The 20,289-nt window shown below is 37.0% G+C and overlaps 1 protein-coding gene across 1 annotated transcript in view; it reads right to left on the bottom strand.

Moving 5' to 3' along the window:
* The window catches only part of SOS1 (son of sevenless homolog 1 (Drosophila)), a 155,685-nt gene that overhangs the window by 54,143 nt on the left and 81,253 nt on the right, over positions 1-20,289 (bottom strand). Inside the window, exons 6-8 of the mRNA XM_011935935.1 lie at positions 17,092-17,235; positions 769-879; positions 592-690 (exon numbers count right to left, since the gene is read on the bottom strand). Of these exons, the coding sequence (XP_011791325.1) occupies positions 592-690; positions 769-879; positions 17,092-17,235 (354 nt within the window). The remainder of the gene's footprint in view (positions 1-591; positions 691-768; positions 880-17,091; positions 17,236-20,289) is intronic.

Genomic DNA, 20,289 nt, shown 5'->3' with positions numbered 1-20,289 from the left:
AGATAAAAATATCTGACAATTGCTTTAACATTCACTATAAAAACCAATAAAAGAAAAAAAGGAAAAACAAAAAGAAATTAAAAATAAAATTCACGCCGGGCGCGGTGGCTCAAGCCTGTAATCCCAGCACTTTGGGAGGCTGAGACGGGCGGATCACGAGGTCAGGAGATCGAGACCATCCTGGCTAACACGGTGAAACCCCGTCTCTACTAAAAATACAAAAACTAGCCGGGCGAGGTGGCGGGCGCCTGTAGTCCCAGCTACTCCGGAGGCTGAGGCAGGAGAATGGCGTAAACCCGGGAAGCGGAGCTTGCAGTGAGCTGAGATCCGGCCACTGCACTCCAGTCCGGGCGACAGAGAGAGACTCCGCCTCAAAAAAAAAAAAAATAAAAAAAAAAATAAAATTCACTACTAAACCAACAGAATTTGCTACTCTTTTGCAGACTGATTTCCATTTGCTTCTTAACTGAAAAAAGAAAATGGAAACACACTAATGTGCAGGGTACTCACATAATAATTTACAAATAAAGTAGCAAAAAGAAATTCATCACACCTCAATATGTTATAAGTAACAATAAAGAGTTTTCTTACCTTCAAAAGTTCAAAGTAATGGAGACAGTGGTAAACAGGGGCCAGAAGCAGCCTGGGTAAAACATATTGAACAGCTTCTTTGAAACCTTCGCCTATTGACTAGAAAAAAAAAGTGATTTAATTTTTTTTAAGTTTACTTTTCAGACATTGTACATCTTGATTTAAAAATTACTATACCTGCAAATAAAGTGCTGCCCCAGGCTTTGATAACTGACTAAGGAAACGATCATGAAAACCAGGTCGCAAAATATCTCGAGCATACGATTCATATGGATCAAATGCCAGTTCCTTAGAAAAAAAAGAAGGTAAAACATAAATAATCTACCATTACAAACACAGAAAGATTTAATTATGGGGCATGACTATGCGAGCACAATTATGTATTTCTTTGAAAGTCTCTAAACAAAAATTATATGACTACTAATTATAATTTTAATAGAAGAGATCCCAATATTCTCAAGTAAGAGAGTAAATCAGTTCTTTCTGATGAATAATAGAATCCTTTTATGTTATAACAGCTCTCATTAAAGGTTTCCAGTAGAGTATTATCAACAAACATGGCTGTAAGAGTGGGCAGACTTTTGGTTCTAGAAAACAAAGCTTAACTTGAACAACAAAGCATATAGACATGTACAACTAGGTAAGGTATAAACATTTAGAATACTGAAGCCAGACATGTTTTTATAGTTCTCAGTGGTAGACATGTACTTTCATATTCTATAAACCAGAAGTAACATCTAAAATTCATTGTTCTGATTTCACAAATTAAACAAAATCCGAACTGCCCAAAATTTTGCTATCATTAATATCACCAATCAATAAACTAAATTCTAATGGCTCAGTTAAAAAGACCAGAATATACTGGTTTTGAAGATTTCTGGGGAAAAAAAGAGTAGGTATCTTGATTTTAGCAGAAACAGAGTTGCTACTCTTCTATCTTGTGCTGTATTCCTGGTATAAAACTATTATGAAAATGGTGCTCTAGATTCTAGCAGGAGCTCACTTCCATAAAGGGTAATTCTAGCAAGAGGAAGAGGACATCTAGCGGAGGAGCATAGTAGAAGGAGGTAGAAGGGAATGAAACAAAAGACGGTTATGAATTAAATCACCCTTAATGATGTTTTTCAGATTGCTTTTTTTTTTGAGACAGGGTCTTGGTCTTACTCTGTCACCCAGGCTAGAGTGCAGTGGTGCAATCACGGCTCACTACAACCTCTGCCTCTTGGGCTCAAACAATCCTCCCTGCTCAGTCTCCTGAATATCTGGGACCACAGGAGCACACCACCGCGTCTGGTTAAATTTTTTGTGTATTTTGTAGGGACAGGGTTTCTGCCATGTTGACCAGGCTGGTCTTTTTTTTTTGAGACAGTGTCTCCCTCTGTTGCCCAGGCTGGAGTGCAGTGGCGCTATCCCGGCTCACTGCAAGCTCCGCCTCCCAGGTTCACGCCATTCTCCTGCCTCAGCCTCCCGAGTAGCTGGGACTACAGGCGCCCACCACCACGCCCAGCCAATTTTTTTGTATTTTTAGTAGAGACGCGGTTTCACCGTGTTAACCGGGATGGTCTCGATCTCCTAACCTTGTGATCCGCCCACCTTGGCCTCCCAAAGCGCTGGGATTACAGACGTGAGCCACTGCACCTGGCCTGACCAAGCTGGTCTTGATCTGCTGGACTCAAGTGATCCTCCTGCCTCAGCCTCCCAAAGTGCTGGGATTATAGGTGTGAGCCACTGCGCCTGGCCTCAGATTGCTTTTTAAGAAATGATTGACTAGTAATACCACCAGATCAGACATCAGAAGATATGAGCTCTGATTGTTGCAAAATGCAATATGGCATGTAAACTTCCAAGTCATACTGGATTCCTTGAGCTGGCTCCTAGATGACTTCCCAATTTTTAATTCCTTCAACTTTCTTCTCAACTAAAAATTGCTATCATAACACCAGAAATTGCAGTCTATTATGCTTTACAGAAATTGATAGTAAGGTTTCAAAAATAACAAGAGGATGGAGTCAGGTATGAATACAGTGGATTGGAGACAAGACTACAAATGTGAAGAGATGCTTATAGCTTAGGTCTCTTCCAATTCAGAAATGATCATATGCCACAGACATGTTTGCCCTCCTCCCCTTTCAATAAGCCCTAATTTATTACACAATTTTTATAACTACAGGTAAAGAAAAGGCTTTATAATGTGGCTTAAAAACATGGGTTTTGGAGTCACAGAGATGCACATTTCAATTCTGACCCTACTGTTTATTAGCTGTGTAACCTTTGACAAACTACTTACTTTCTCTAAGCCTGTTTCCCACTGGAAATGTGAATAGTAATTATTTCACAGGGTTGTTTACAGAACTAAATGAGATATAAGTAAAGGGCTTATAATAGTGTCTGGCACAGAGTAAGTCCTGCATAAATGGTAGTACTAGTACTATCATTTTGAAATAGCTAATCTCAAAAGAAAAAAAAACAACAATTAACGAAGAATCCAAACACTCTTCACAAAGTTTTATTCTTGAAGACAAGTTTTTAGAATGGTAAGCAATTCTGAGAGATGGTATGAGTTAATAGATGATTTTATGATAGGTTCATTGGTTAAAATGTAACAATATTCATAGGAAATATAAAATTGTCAATACACATAACTGACAGAAAAGTACAGAGAAGAGCCTAACCTAACTATACCCACCATCGAACTCAGAAAAGCTCAACATTTTATAATACCTGCCTCAGCTTTTTAGAAAAGAAATAAAACAATATAGATGTAATTACTTCCTTTAGGCTCCCTTTCATAAGCTTATCTCCTGCTGATGACTAGAGGTAGTCATTACCTTGAATTTGAATTTTTTCCTTCCCATGTACGTTTTTATATCATAATTACATATGTATCAAGAAACAAAGCAACGTGTTGTTTTGCATGCTTTCAAACTTCATATAATAATGTATACATTCATCTATAAGTTGCTTTTTATACTCAAAATTTTTTCAAGATTTATCTATTTTGATTCATACAGTTCCTTTCACTTTATTTTAAAACTCTGTATAATATTCTACTGTATGAATATATCATTTTCTCTAAATCCATTCTCCACTGATAGATAACTGTTTCTTGTTTTTCACAATTATTAAAAAAATTCTGTAATTTTACCCTTTATTGTGCTTCACTGTATTGTGCTTTGCAGATATTGCCTTTTTTTTTTTTTTTAACAAGTTGAAGATTTGTGGCAACCCTGTGTGAAGCAAGTCTCTATTGGCCCCACTTTTCCAACAGCATGTGCTGATTTTGTCTCTGTGTCACATTTTGGTAATTTTTGAAATATTTCAAACTTCTTCACCATTATTACTGAGCCAGTGTTCACTTACCATTCTGAAACTCCTAGGGCCCTTAAGAATTATGCTAAATCTACTCTGGCTGTGCTCTATAAATGGAACAGCAAAGCCTGGATGTTAGTACAACTGTTTACAACATGGTTTACTGAATATTTTAAGCCCGCTATTGAGACCAACTGCTCAGAAAAAAAACAAAACAAAACAAAACAAAAAACTTCTTTCAAAATACTGACATTGCACCTAGACACCTAAGAGCTCTGATGGAGATATACAAGGAGATTAATGTTGTTTTCAAGTCTCTTAACACAGCATCCATTTTGCAGCCCATGGATCAAGGAATAATTTTGACCTTCAAGTTTTATTATTTCACAAATATGTTTCGTGAGGCTGTAAGTGCCATAGACAGTGATTCCTCTGTTGTATCTGGATAAATTCAACTGAAAACCCTCTGGGAAGGATTCACCATTCTAGATGCCATTAAGAACATTCATTATTTATGGGAAAGGTCAAAATATCCACATTAACAGGTGTTTGGAAGAAGCTGATTCCAACTCTCATGGATGGCTTTGAGGAGTTCAAGACTTCAGTTGAAGGAAGTAACTGCAGATGTGGTGGAAATAGCAAGAGAAACAGGATTAGAAGTGGAGCCTGATGATGTGACTTGAACTGCTGCAAGTTTATGATAAAACTTGAATAGAGAATTTGCTTCTTATGGATGCGCAAAGAAAGTAGTTTCTTGGCTGGGCGTAGTGGCTCATGCCCGTAATCCCAGCACTTTGGGAGGCCAAGGCAGGCGGATCATGAGGTCAAGAGATCGAGACCATCCTAGCCAACATGGTGAAACCCAGTCTCTACTAAAAATACAAAAATTAGCTGGGCGTGGTGGCGCACACCTGTAGTCCCAGCTACTCGGGAGGCTGAGGCAGGAGAATCACTAGAACCCAGGAGGCAGAGGTTGCAATAAGCTGAGATCACGCCACTGCATTCCAGCCTGGTGACAAAGTGAGATTCACCAGGAGAGATGGAACCTACTCCTGGTGAAAATACTATGAACATTTTTATGACAACAAAGGACTCAGAATATTACATCAACTTAGTTGATAAAGTGGTGGCAGGGTTTGAGAGGATTGACTCCAATACTGAAAGAATTTCTACTGTGGGTAAAGTGGTATCAACAACATCACCAGCTACACAGAAATCTTTCATAAAAGAAAGAGCCAACAGCTGTGTCAAACCCCATTGTTGCTTATTTTTTAAACTGCCAGTCACACCAACCTTCGGCAGCTATCAACATCAAGACAAGACCCTTCACCAGCTAAAAGATTATGACTCAGTGAAGGCTGAGATGATCATTAGCATTGTTTTAGCCATATTTCTAAATTTAGGTATGTATGTTGTTTTAGACATAATGCTATTGCATGCTTACTAGACCACAAGATAGTGTAAACATAACTTTTATATGCACTATAAGCCAAAAAAATACTGACTTGCTTTATTGTGATATTTACTTTATTGCAGTAGTCTGAAACCTAAGCCACGAGATCTGTATAACTTAGCGTGCACATATGCATGAATATTTTTTAGAGCATGTAACTACCAGGGGAAGTTGCTTTCCAAAGTGGTTATATCAATTTATATACTTAGCAGCAGTGATTTTTCCCAGTTGTCCACTTCCTTGTCAACATTTGATCCTATCAGACTTAAAATTTGTTAGCCTGATATTGTGAGACTATGCCAGTGTTATTTTTATATGTATTTCCCTGATTACTAGTAACGTTGAGAATCTACTTACATGGTTATGGGCCATTTATTTGTATCTTCTCTTCTGAGAATTGTTTATTAATAGCTTTTGACCATTTCTATTAGCTTGTCTTTACGTGTTGATAGTTTTTAAACATGGCTGTATTGAGATATAATTCATACACATTGACTCCACCCATTTAATGGGCAAAATTAGATGATTTTTAGTTTAATGGAATTGTGCAACTATCTTCATAATCTATTTTAGAATATTTTTATCACCCCCCTCAAAGAAATCACACAGTCTTCAGCTATTACCTCCCAAACCCCTAAACCCCCTCAGCCCTAGGCAACCATGAATCTACTTTATGTCTCCATGGATTTGCCTATTCTGGATATTACATGTAAATGGAATCATACAATATGTAGTCTTTTGTGACTGGCTTCTTGTGTCCAGCATAACATTTTCAAAGTTCATCCATGTTGTACCATGTTTCAACACTCCCTTTTAGTTTTTTTATATTGTGGTAAAATATACACATGAAAATTACCATTTTAGCCATTTTTAAGTGTACAATTAAGTGGCATTAATAGACAATGTTGTGCAGCTGTCCATTTCCAGATCTGAACTATTCTATCATCCCAAACTGAAACTCTGTATCCATTAAACAGTAACTGATCATTGCCTCTTCCCCATAACCCTTGGCTTGGTAACTTCTATTTTCTGTCTCTATTAACTTGACTACTCTAGTTACCTCATATTAGTGGAAACATACAATATTTGTCCTTTTGTGTCTGGCTTATTTTATTAGCATAACGTTTCCAAGGTTCACCCATGTTGTAGCATGTATTGGAATTTCATCCCTTTTTAAGCTGAATTATATTCTACTGTATATTCTACTGTAATGTATTTACCACGTTTTATAATTTAACCATTCATCTGTTGATGGACATGTGGGTTGTTCCAAGCTTTTGGCTATTGTGGATAATGCTGCTATGAATGTTGGCATACAACTATATAACTGAATCTCTGCTTTCAGTTCTTTTGGGTATACAGCTAGGAGTGAAATTTTTGGATCATATGGTAATTCTACGTTTAACTTTTTGAGAAACCAGCAAACTGTTTTCCAAGCAGTTGCTCCATTTTATATTTCTATCAGCAAAATATGAGGATCTCAGTTTCTCCACATCTTCATCAACACTTGTTACTTTCCCTTTTTTATTTTAATTTTAGCCATCTTAGTATATGTGAAGTGGTACTGCGTCATGTTTTTTCTTTTAGAGATACGGTCTAATCTTGTCACCCAGGCTGGAGTGCAATCATGTGATCATGGCTCACTGCAGCCTCAACCTCCTGCGCTCAAGCAATCCTCCCACCTCAGCCCCCTGAGTAGCTGGGACCACAGGCGCACACCACCATCCTGGGCAAATTTTCTAATTTTTGTAAAGACAAGGTCTCACTATGTTGCCCAGGCTTTATAGTGGTTTTGATTTGCATTTCCCTAATTTCTAATGAAGCTGAGCATCTTCTAATGTACCATGTTGGCCACTTATATATCTTCCTTGGAGAAATATCTATTCAAATCCTTTGCCCATTTTTTAAATTGGGATATCTTTTTGTTATATACACTGAATACTAGACTCTTATCAGAAATATCATTTGCAACTATGTTTTCCCTTTCTGTAGGCTGTCTTTTGCTTTCTTGATGGTGTACTTTGAAACACGGAGTTTTTAATTTTGAAGAAGTCCAAATTATCTACTTTTTCTTTTATAGCTTATGCTTTTGGTATTATCTAAGTATCCTTTGCCAAATCCAAGGTAATGAGGATTCAGACCTGTTTTCTTCCAAGAGTTTTATAGCTTTAGATCCTACATTGTCTTTGATCCATTTTGAGTTAATTTTTGGATATGGTACAGGGTTCCAACTTCATTCATTTGTGCTTCTCTTGTAACTATGGTGTCTTTTCTTGAACAGAAATTTTAAAACGTAATTTCTTCCTTTCTGGTTTGCTCTATGTGTTAAGAAATCTTCCTATGTCAAAGTCATATAAATATGTTCTCCTATATTTTCTTTTGAAGTTCTACTCTTCATTTTTAGATTTTTAATATGTTGAGTACTTTCTGTGAATTATATGTGTTATGGAACGAATTTTTTTCCATATAACCAGGTTTGACTCATTATCATTTATTAATGAATTCATTCTTTCTCTACTAATGTAATATCTGTCACATATCAGGAGAATATATATATATATATTTTTCAGGGTTCTTTGTTCTGTTACCAAATTGTTACCTGCACCAGTACTACACTCTTGTTTACTCCGGCTTCATAATAAATTTTAGTATGTGGCAAGACTTTATCTAACAGGTATTTTATCTAACAAGTACTTGAGGGGACAAGAACAAGTCCCTTCAACTTGTTCTTTCTCAAAATTGTTATTTTTGCTCCTCATTCTTAACACGTGAATTTTAGGATCAGCTTGCTATGCACTAAATTTGTAGATTATTTGGGGGACAACTGGTATCATTACAGTACTGAGTCTTTCCATCCATGAACATGGTATATATTTCCATTTATTCAGATCTTCCTTATGAATCTAATTTTATTTTATTTTATTTTTTTGAGATGGAGTCTCACTCTCTCACTGGGGCTGGAGTGCAGTGGCATAATCTCGGCTCACTGCAACCTCCACCTCCCGGGTTCAAGCGATTCTCCTGCCTCAGCCTCCTGAGTAGCTGAGATTACAGGTGCCCGCCCAGCTAATTTTTTGTATTTTTAGTAGAGATGGGGTTTCATCATGTTGACCAGACTGGTCTCGAACTCCTGACCTCGTGATTCGCCTGCCTCAGCCTCCCAAAGTGCTGGGATTACAGGAGTAAGCCATCGTGCCCAGCTAATTTTATGGGTTTTTTTTCTAAAGCAAAGGTCTTGTATTTAGTCAGGTTTATTTCCAGGTACTTTATAGTCTTATCTCTATAGTAAATGCAGTCTTTAAAAATATTATATATTCAATGGGGTGTAACTGAGCATAGTAATGCTACCAATTTTTACAGGCTGATCTTTTATCCAACAGCTATAATGAGCTTGCCAACTATAAAAATTTACTTGGGTTTGCTATATAGATAATTATATTAACTAAAAATAGGACAATTTTGTCTTGCCTATTCCTTTTCTGTCTTTTTGTGGGCAGTATTCACTATTAGAGTGCTGAATAGAAGTGGTGATGGTGGTATTCTTTTCTAGTTTCTTAGTTTTGCTATAGTTTAACCACTATTATATCTCTTACAGACTTTTAGTAAATATCCTTTATTAGGTTAAGAAAGTTGCCTTCTATTCCTTGTTTGCCTGACATTTTAAAGAAATTTATGAATGAATGTTTAATTTTATGAAACCCTTTTTCTTGCGATTTTAACTTGCTAAAGTAGAATACTACATTAAAACTTTTTAAAATGTCAAACCACGTAAGAATAAACATCATAAGATATATCATATTTGGACATATGTTTTACTGTATCATAAACTGATTTTTCATCGCCAGTTTTGTTGATACCTGAGAATGTCTCATAGTTTTTTCTTGTATTGTCGTTATCTAGTTTTGATAATGTATTCATACAATCCTGAAGTTACCCTTCATGTCTCAATTCATTGGAACAATTTGCAAAAGAGTAAGATTAACTGTTTCCTGAAGATTGGCAAAACTCATTGTCATATGCTGTCTTCTGTTGCTATAACTGAGTACCTGAGACTGGGTAATTCATAAAGAAATTTATTTACCACAGTTTTGGAGGCTAGAAGTTCAAGACAGGCAGGTACATCTGGTGAGGGCTTTCTTGCTGGTAGGGACTCTGCAGAGTCCTGAGGTGGTGCAGGGCACAGCAAGGGGACTACAGCATGTCAGGTCAGGTCTCTTCCTCTTTTTATAAAGACAGGCCTGCCATCATGGGGGCCCCACCCTGATGACCTTATCTAATCCGAATTACCTCCACAGGCCCCACCTCCAATCAATATATATAGTTGGAGATTAAACTTCCAATACATAAAATATGGGGACACATTCAAACCACAGCATTCACAACACCTGGTCTATGCCGCAAGTCATTTGTTAAAACATACTTTTGACTATTCATTTTTTAATGTTTTTTAACTTAGGACATTGATACTGCTCTTTTATATAATTTTAAAGGTTATGTCACTACAGTTCTTAAACATTTTGAAGTAGATCTTAGTGTTCTTCCATAATTTAAAAAACAGGCCTGGTACAGTGGCTCACGTATGTAATCCCAGCACTTTGGGAGGCCGAGGCAGGTAGATCACTTGAGGCCAAGTGTTCGAGACCAGCCTAGCCATCATGGCAAAACCTCGTCTCTACTAAAAACACAAAAATTAGCCAAAAGTGGTGGCACAGTAATCCCAACTATTGGGGTGGCTGAGGCATGAGAATTGCTTGAACCTGGGAGGCGGAGGTTGCAGTGAGCCGAGATCCCATCTAGTATTTGTGTTTCCTTTTCCCGTTGATCAGCCATGAGATCTTTTGTTATATCAATTTCTAATTCATGAATTCTGTTCTGTTACTTCCTTACATATTGTTCTCTTAGGTGTATCCTGTTCTCTTTCTTGTTTCTTGGGTTGAAAGTTTAACTCATTCATTTTTAATTATTACTATTTTTTCAAAAAATATGTAAAACTGTAAGCTTCTCTCTGCAAAATTTATGTTGAAACTTAATCCTCAAGGCAACAGTATTAAGATATATACAGATATATATCTGCAGATATATTAAGATATATACAGCTGACTTTTGAACAACCTGTGGGTTAGACTTGCACGGATCCACTTATATGCAGATGTTTTTCAACCAAATGAGGATCAAAAATACAGTATCTGTGGGATGTGAAACCCTTGTACACTGAGGGCTGGCTTTTGTATATATGGGTTCCACAGGGCCTATGCAAGTTTTGCCGGGCTGATGTGGAACTTGAGCATGTGTGGATTTGGGTATCTGCAGGCAGTCCTAGAACCAATTCCCCACATATACTGAGGGATGACTGTGTACACACACACACACACATACACACTCTGTTGTCCCTTGTATCGGTGAGGGATTGATTACAGGATCCCATGCAGATACCAAAATGTAGGGATGCTCAAGTTCCTGATATAAAATAGTATATTTGCATATAACCTTCAGAGGATCCCTATGCTACTTCTAATATAATGTACGTATGTAAAGAGTTGTTATACTGTATTGTTTAGGGTATTGTAATGTACCCTGATGTAATGTATTCTAATGTGCTTAACATTATGTTAGTACAGCTACAATTATGCCAGTTATGCTTTTTTCCCCCCAAAATATTTTCAATCCACAGTTGGCTGTATCCACAGATGTGGAAGCCATGAATATGGAGGGTTGAGTGTGAGTGTGAGAGAGGCAGAAAGAGAGTGTGTGTGTGTAAAATCAAATGTGTTAGTCTAATCTTCTGTAGTCTAATCTTTTTTCTGTTTGATCTGTTAATTTCTGATGGAGACGTGTTAAAATTTCCTATGATAGCAATTTTTTTTAGTTTCTTGTAATTCTGTCAGTTTCTACTTCTTATATTTTGAGGCTTTATAATCAGATGCATACACATTAATGGTTGTTATATCTTCATGATAGTATCCCTTTTACTATTAGGAAGTGTTTCTCTTTTTTCCTCCTCAGCACTTACTTTGTGTAATTTTATCAGTTAATATGAATTAATATTGGTACACAAGTTTGATAAGTTTTTATATATTATGATTTTTCATCCCTTTATCTTAAAATATTTCTGTGGTTCTGTTTTAAGAACATCTTTTATAAGCTGCATAAAGTGGATTTTATATTTATTTATTTATTATTTATTTGAGACGGAGTCTTGCTCTGTCGCCCAGGCTGGAGAGGAGTGGCATGGTCTAGGCTCACTGCAACCTCCACCTCCTGGGTTCAAGAAAGTCTCCTGCCTTAGCCTCCTGAGTATCTGGGATTACAGGTGTACACCACCATGCCCAGCTAATTTTTGTATTTTTTTTTTTAGTAGAGACCGGGTTTCACCATGTTGGCCAGGCTGGTCTCAAACTCCTGACCTTGTGATCTACCCGCCTCGGCCTCCCAAAGTGCTGGGATTATAGGCATGAGCCACTGCGCCAGGCCTAAAGTGAATTTTAAAAAATCAAATAGAATTACTCTCTTTAAATAGGCTGAGTTTCATCAGTTTGTATATACTGAGTTACTAATGTAGTTGGATTTTTTTATATCATTTTATCTTCATTATCATTGTTTTTGTTTGCTTCATTTATTCTTTCCTATTATCAGTGAAAATGATAAAAAAATTTACTATAGTTCCTTTTTCCCTATCTGTACATTATAAGCTACAGGTAGTATTTCTGTTCTTTTGGTGATTTTCCTAAATTTTTTAAAAAATAAATATGGCTATCTATAAATTTTTCAAAAGTTATTTTTCTATCACAAACACAAGTCCACTTTACATACTGTATACTTTGTCACTAATACATAGAAATATAGTTTAGTCTTTCTAAGATAAAAAAACTTTAAAAATATTTTTAAAACTATTCAGCAATTCATTAAATTTATCAACACATTTTCTGTTTACTTATTTAGAGACAGTGTCTCAGTCTGTCACCCAGGCTGGAGCTCAGTGGTGTGATTTTGGCTCACTGAAACCTCAGCCTCCTGGGCGCAAGTGATCCTCCTACCTCAGTCTCCAGAGTAGCTGGGACTACAGGTGCGCACCACCACACCTGGTAATTTTGGTAATTTTGTTTTGTAGAGATGGGGTTTCACCATATTGCCCAGGCTGGTCTTGAATTCCTGAGCTCAAGTGATCTGCCCACCTTGGCCTCCTAAAGTGCTGGGATTACAGGTGCAAGCCACCGGCCTACATCTACCAATTTCTTTTTCATCATCAGTTCTTGTATTTCTTGACTTCCCTTTGAGTAAAACTTTCCTTCTTGCTAAAGAACGCCATCCAATGCATCTTATAATGAGTGTCTACAAGTAGTAAACGCTCTTGGTCATTGTATGTTTGAAATGGTTTTTATTTATTCTTCACTTTTTCCTCATTTTTGATAAATTCAGGAACAACTTTACATAAAGTCTGTAATTTGATGACTTTTTATTGTATACAATGCATTTCTGTGACCACCACCCAGATAAAGAAATAGAACATTTCTAGCACCTCAGAAATCTCCGTCATGTTTCCCAGTCAACCACTATTCTAATAATCTGTTTCCAAAGATACATGTTTCTGAACTTCCTATATATCAATATAGTATGTACTTTGAGTCTTATTATACTCAATATTATGTTGTTGCTTTTATCAGCAGTTATTCTTTCTTATTGCCAGATAGCATTTTCTTGTGTGAATATACCACTAATTATCCATTATGAATAAACCTACCACGAACATTCTTAAATGTCTTTCAGTCAACATAAGCACTCATTTTTGTTTGATATATGCCCAAGAGTTAAAATGCTGAGTCATAGGGTACATTGTATGCTTAGCTCTAGTAGATATGCCAAACAGTTTTCCAAAGTGGCTGTACCAAATTATACCCTAGCCTCCACCAGCAAGTAGACTTCAACTACTCCATGGTTTCAAAATTCATTTCCTTGATGAATAACAATGTTGAGCATCTTTTTTGTGTATGAAGTACCTACTCAAGTCTTTTGCCTATTTTCTAAAAACAAAACAAAACAAAAAAAAACCCTGAAGTTTTAGTTACTGATTTGTAGGCATGTAGGAGTTATTTTGTTTTAGGGTTTTCTGTTCTTTTCACAGAGCCTCTCTCTGTCGCCCAGGCTGGAGTACAGTGGTGTGATCTTGGCTCACTGCAACCTCTACCTCCTGAGTTCAAGCAATTCTCCTGCCTCAGACTCCCTAGTAACTGGGATTACAGACATGCACCACTATGCCTGCCTAATTTTGTATTTTTAGTAGAGATGGGGTTTCACCATGTTGGCCAGGCTTGTCTCAAACTCCGGACCTCAAGTGATCCACTGGCCTTGGCCTTCCAAAGTGCTGGGATTACAGGTATGAGCTACTGTGCCCAGCCAGGAGTTCTTAATATATCCCAGATATGAGTCTTTCATTGGCTACGTATATTAGAAATATTATCTTCCAGTCTATAGCTTGCCTTTTCATTCTATTAATTTTGTCTTTTGATGAATGGATATTCTTACATCTAATGAAGTCCAGTTTATCAATTTTTTTCTTTCATGGTTAGTGCTTTTGTGTCCTGTTTAAGAAATCTTTGTATATTCCAAGGTCATGAAGAACACTCTTATGTTTTCTTCTACAAACTTTATTATTTAAAAATTTGTCCTCATTCTTGAATAATACTGTAGTTAGATAGAAAATCCTATTTTACCTTAGTACTTTAAAGATATTACTCAACTGACTGTTAACCTCTGTTGTTAAAGAGAACCCTGCTGCCATTCTAATTATAGTTCTTTTGCAAAATATTTTCTTTTCTGTCTTAACAGCTTAACAGGTTTTTTTTTTGAGACGGAATCTTGCTCTGTCCCCCAGGCTGGAGTGCAGGGGTGCAATCTCAGCTCACTGCAAGCTCTGCCTCCTGGGTTCATGCCATTCTCCTGCCTCAGCTTCCCGTGTCTTAAGAGCTTTTAAGATTTTCTCTTTTTTTCCCTTAAGACCGAGTCTTGCTCTGTCACCCAGTCTGGTGAAACCACCCAGTCTGGAGTACAGTGGCGCAAACTCAGCTCACTGCAACCTCTGCCTCCCAGATTCAAGCAATTCTCGTGTCTCAGCCTCCTGAATAGCTGGGATTACAGGCTCCCGCCACCACGCCTGGCTAATTTTTGTATTTTTTAGTAGAGATGGTGTTTCACCATGTTGGCCAGGCTGGTCTCAAACTCCTGACTTGAAGCAATCCATCCGCCTCAGTCTCCCAAAGTGCTGGGATTACAGGCATCAGCCACTGCGCCCAACCCAAGATTTTCTATCTTTGATGTTCTATAGTTTCACTGCCATGTTTTCAGCTGTGTGTTTATTTTTATTTATCATGAACCATATTTGGAATTCATTTTTGATCTGGGAACTAATGTCCTCATTCTTGAAAATTATCCATTTTTATGTTTTCAAATATTGTTTCTCAATCACTCTTTGTCTGGAACTCCTATTAGATGTATACTAAGCCTCTCAGCTTATCCTTATTACTTTTTTTGAGATGGAGTCTTGCTCTGTCACTGGAGTGCAGTGGTGCAATCTCGGCTCACTGCAACCTCCACCTCCTGGGTTCAAGCGATTCTCCTGCCTCAGCGTCCCAAGTAGCTGGGATTACAGACATGTACCACCATGCCCGGCTAATTTTTGTATATTTAGTAGAGATGGGGTTTCACCATATTGGCCAGGCTGGTCTTGAACTCCTGACCTCAGGTGATCTGCCAGCCTCAGCCTCCCAAAGTGCTGGGATTACAGGCGTGAGCCACAGTGCCCGGCTATGCTTATTACTTTCAACTGGCCTTTCATGTTTCTTATCTTTGTCTGTGTGTCACATTCTCAGTGAAGTCCTCAATTCCATCTTCCAATTTACTAATTTTATCCTTGAACTGGGTCCAGCAAATGTTATACTATGTAAGTTATTTCAATGCTTGTATAATATATTTAATTCTCAAAATATCTGTCTTTTGATATCTAGAAATCTGCTCATTTCCTTTCCACCTATTTTTGTTTCACAATATCTTCTTTATAAATGGATCATATTCCTTCACTTAGCTCTTTCAGCATCCTAAACTTCTTTTAAACTTTTTGTATGTCTATTATACAAAATCAATTTCATCTGGAATAAATTCATGTTGTAATTGTTGATTTTATTAATTTCATTCTGAGAATTAGAATTTACCTTGTTTTTTTGAATTTTGTATTATATGCTTCTTGGTGGGAGACTTAATGTTTTGTTTCCTTTTTTTCTCCCATTCCTTTATGATCACTCTTCCAAACCAGAACCTACTCTTAAAATGACTTTGGGGGTTCAGGCTTCATATTAGCTTAATGCTGTAGGAAACTTTGTTATTATTGTAAGGCAACGTTTTTGTCTCCCCACGTCAAGTCCACAACTTTTCAGAAAACTTTACTGTAGATACCAGGTTGGGAGATTTTCCTCGCATCCTATTATAAGGAGGGACTTGAGCAAGAGTCTCGCTCTGGCTTTCATGGAACACATTGTCTTTTGTGCCATTGGAAACAATTCACTGTCCTTAAGAGCCTAAACACCCAGATACCAGAGCTCACTACCTTGAATGTCTATTCCATTCCTGATCTTGTTTTCAAGTTTAGTTATATATATTCCACATTTTTCTTGTTATACTTTATTACTTATGTGTGTTTGGAGCAGGAATGAAGGGGCTGTGGTGATGCTTGAACTTACCATTCTATTTTGCCTGAAAGTCTTAATTAAAAAAAAATATTTTACAAGCTCAATGCTGTATCATAATGAGTGAGTGAGATTTTAGAGTGAGAACACAGCAAACGCTAGAAACCTCAGAATGACTCTTAATGCTAACTTATTAGGACTGACTCATGTATTTTAGCATTTGAAATATCTGAGGAGTTAATGACCTGTCTTTCTATCTCATGGTATCTGAATCATCCAGATCCTGGACCTTATTGTCCTATTTACTTCATTCCTATTCTAAATAATAATGCAGTTATCACATACTGAGTAAGCTTACTATGTGAAGGTAGATAGGTAAATACTTCAGATTATTTAATTTTTCATGAAAATCCTGGTATTACAGATCGAGTATCTCTTACCCAAAATGAAGTGTTTAAGATTTCAGATTTTGGATTATTTGTATTATACCTACTGCTTCAGCATCCTGAGTCTGAAAATTCCAAATCTGAAATGCTCCAATGAGCATTTCCTTGGAGCATCATGTTGGAATAGTTTCAGATTTTGAAGCATTTCAGATTTGGGATTTTTGGATTAGGAATACTCAACCTGCATTATCATTCTTATTTTACAAATAAAGATATGGAGGTTTAAAGAAATGAAGTAACTTGCCACTGGTCACACAACTAATAAGCAGCAGAGCTTAGACTGGAACACAAGTAATCTGACTTCAGGTGCAAGTTCTGTGGTCTCTTCCTTAATAGTCATTCATTGACTTTTCTTAACCTTTTACAGTAGGCCATTGGGTGACAGCTGTCATACTTCCCCTTGGTGGTATCTGCTTTTCTATAATTAACAAGAGACCACTTTTTCTGTTTGGTAAGATAACAGAAACATATGTTGACAATGACCCTATGGCAAAGGAGCAGTAACAGATAAGTAGTGAACAATTCATATCTATGACTTTAGCTGGAAAGAAGACTCTCAATTTTAACGTAAACGTAGGCTTTTATGTAGACTTTTTGGGTATACAATTGAAGTACTTACCTCTGCTAAGTCTTCAAAGCAGCTTCCTACTAGTGGATGGGGACTGCCTTCATCTGTCATTTCTACTGTATCTTCTATATGGCCCAGTAACTTGACACTAAGTTCATGTATATCTACTATACGACTAAATATATTTTCTACATCCTGTTTGGGGGAAAACACATAAATTCAGCGAGGCTGTATTATTATAATATTAAACAAATTTTGAGCCAATAAGTGATTTTATAATCACAAAATTTAACATGGCAGATACAGTGAAAAATGTTAATGACTTACAAATATGAATAAAAGACAATTCAAGAATTCCTTCTGCAAAGATGTACAATTTGCAAATACATTTCTCTAGGTCAGTGGTCTTGTAACTTTCTGGTCTCAGGACTCCTTCATACTCTTAAAAATTACTGAAGATTCTAAAAACCTTTTGTTTATAACTATGTATTTCAATGTTTACCACATTAGAAGTTAAAAGCAAAATTTTAAAAAAATATTTAATTCATTAAAAATAATAAACCCATTATGTGTAAATAGCACTTTTATAAAAAGTAGCCAAATTTTTTTTAAACCACAATAAAAAACATTCAGAAGAATGGCAATGTTTTACATTTGCAAATCTCTAACATAGTGTACTAGAAGACAGCAGGATTTTCATATCTATTTCTGCATACAATCTGTCGTGATACATTATTTTGAAGTATATGAAAAATATAGCTTTTCCGTGTAATTTTTCTATTGAGATAAAACTCATATACCATAAAATTCACTCGTTAAAAGTGTAGTTACTAGTCAGTGGTTTTCAATATTGGTTGTGCAGTCATCACCAGTATCAAATTCTAGAACATTTCATTGCCACAAGAAGAAACCCTATGATTTTTCTGGAAGGTGGATAGCTAAATATCCGGTACAGTCACTCTCCATTCCTTCCCTCTCCCCAGTGCCTGGCAACCACTAATCTACTTTGTCTCTATGGATTTGCCTATTCTGGACTTTCCGTATAAATAGAGTGACTATCCTTTTATGGTTCTTTACTAAAATTCAACAAATGATAGTTTCTTAAGGGTTAGTTGCAACATAGAATCTGAAACCATATACATTTTGTACTTTAAATTAAAATTGGTTACTATTATTTGATTTCCTTTTTTATCAGTGACTATATTTATCAAGTTGACTTTGAGGCATGGTTTATATAAGAAACTCCTATTTTAAATGTTCTTTTGGTGAGATTTTGTGTAGTTATTCACCCTTCTAACCACCAGCACAATCAAGATACAGAACCTTTTCATCATCTTAACTTCTTAAGATGTGCCCCATTTCCATCAACCCTTACTAGGCCTCACTCCCAGGAAACCTGTGATCTCCTTTTTGTCTCTATAGAAATGTCTTTTCTAGAATATTAAATAAATGGAATCATATATTGTCTTTTGTGCCTAGGTTTTTGCTTATATTTTTGAGATGCACCCATGCTGTTGCATGCATAACTATTTCTTTTTTTTTTTATTCCTCAGTAACATTCCACTGTATGGTCATACCACAGTTTGTTTATACATTCACCTGCTGATGGACATTTGGGTGTTTCCAGTTTGGGGCTATTACAAATAAAGCTGCTATGAACATTCATGAACCAGTTTTGTATGGACATGTTTTCATTTCTTCTGGTTAAAAACCTAGGAGTAGAATTGCTGGGCAATATGGTTAGTTTATGTTTATTGTTATAGAGAACTGCCAAACTGGCCAGGCATGGTGGCTCACGCCTGTAATCCCAGCATTTTGGGAGGCCGAGGCTGGTGGATCACTTAAGGTCAGGAGTTTGAGACCAGCCTGGCCAACATGGTAAAACCCTGCCTCTACTAAAAACACAAAAATTAGTCAGGTGTGGTGGCACACACCTGTAATCCCAGCTACACGGGAGGCTGAGGCAGGAGAATGGATTGAACCCAGGAGGCAGAGGTTGCAGTGAGCCAAGATCGCACCCCTGCACACCAGCCTAGGCAACAGAGCGAGACTACGTCTCAAGAAAAAAAGAGAGAGAGAACTGCCAAACTGTTTTCCAAAATATACCAGTTTACATTCTCAAGTAATGTGGGAATTTTATATTCCCACAAGCAGTTGCTCCATACCCATTTCAACTTTTGGTATTGTAAGTCATTTACATTTCAGCCTCTCTAATGAGAATGTAGTAGTATGTCATGGTTTTAATTTACATTTCTCTAATGATTAGTGATGTTGAACACCTTTTGATATGCTTTTTGGCCATTTTGGTTCTTGATTTTTGTGTCCTCAGAAACCTTTGCCTCTTCTTTACTCTTTTTGTTAAGCAACTTTATTGAAACATTATTTAGAAACCATACAATGTATCCATTTAAAGTGAGTGATTTAATAGTCTTTAATATATTTACAGATTTGTACAACCATCACCATAATCTACTGCTTTATTTTTTAATGTTCACTCATTGCCATAGCTTGAGCCTAGTCCCAGCCTCTGTAGTGAGCACTGCTTCTCTATCAGTCATTTATGGCTGTGTGGCTACAGTTCTAGGAATTACCAGTGTGTAGCTCCTATGACAATCTCACCCTTTCTCACTCAGCATTTCTTCAGGACCCAGTTAGGTTAGTTTGATTACTATAGTAAGATCAGTAAACCTTTGTCTAAGTTTCAATGTTACTAGCCCCTTCCTTTGTGCTCCCAATACTACTGCTGTCATACTTCTAATAGGGTAATTACCACATTTTACTGCAATGTATAGTTTATATCTCTGTCTTGACTAAACTTAAGGAAAGGAACCGTTTCTTTCCTTTCTTTTTTTTTTTTTGAGATGCAGTCTCGCTCTGTCGACCAGGTTGGAGTGCAGTGGTGCAATCTCGGCTCACTGCAAGCTCCTCCTGGGTTCATGCCATTCTCCTGCCTCAGTCTCCCAAGTAGCTGGGATTACAGGAACCCACCACCACGCCTGGCTAATTTTTGGTATTTTTAGTAGAGATGGGGTTTCACCATGTTAGCCAGGATGGTCTTGATCTCCTGACTTCGTGATCCGCCCGCCTCGGCCTCCCAAAGTGCTGGGATTACAGGCGTGAGCCACTGCACCCAGCAGAACTGTTTCTTATTCATCTTTGGATCCCTGCTGCCAAGCATGGTACCTGACAATACAGTTGGCATTGATGAAGTGTAGGCTGAATGATTCAAATGACTCAAACAAAAATATC

The sequence above is a fragment of the Colobus angolensis genome, unplaced genomic scaffold, assembly GCF_000951035.1.
Source record: "Colobus angolensis palliatus isolate OR3802 unplaced genomic scaffold, Cang.pa_1.0 Scaffold15, whole genome shotgun sequence".
NCBI lineage: Eukaryota > Metazoa > Chordata > Mammalia > Primates > Cercopithecidae > Colobus > Colobus angolensis.
This window is presented reverse-complemented; position numbering and strand designations above follow the sequence as displayed.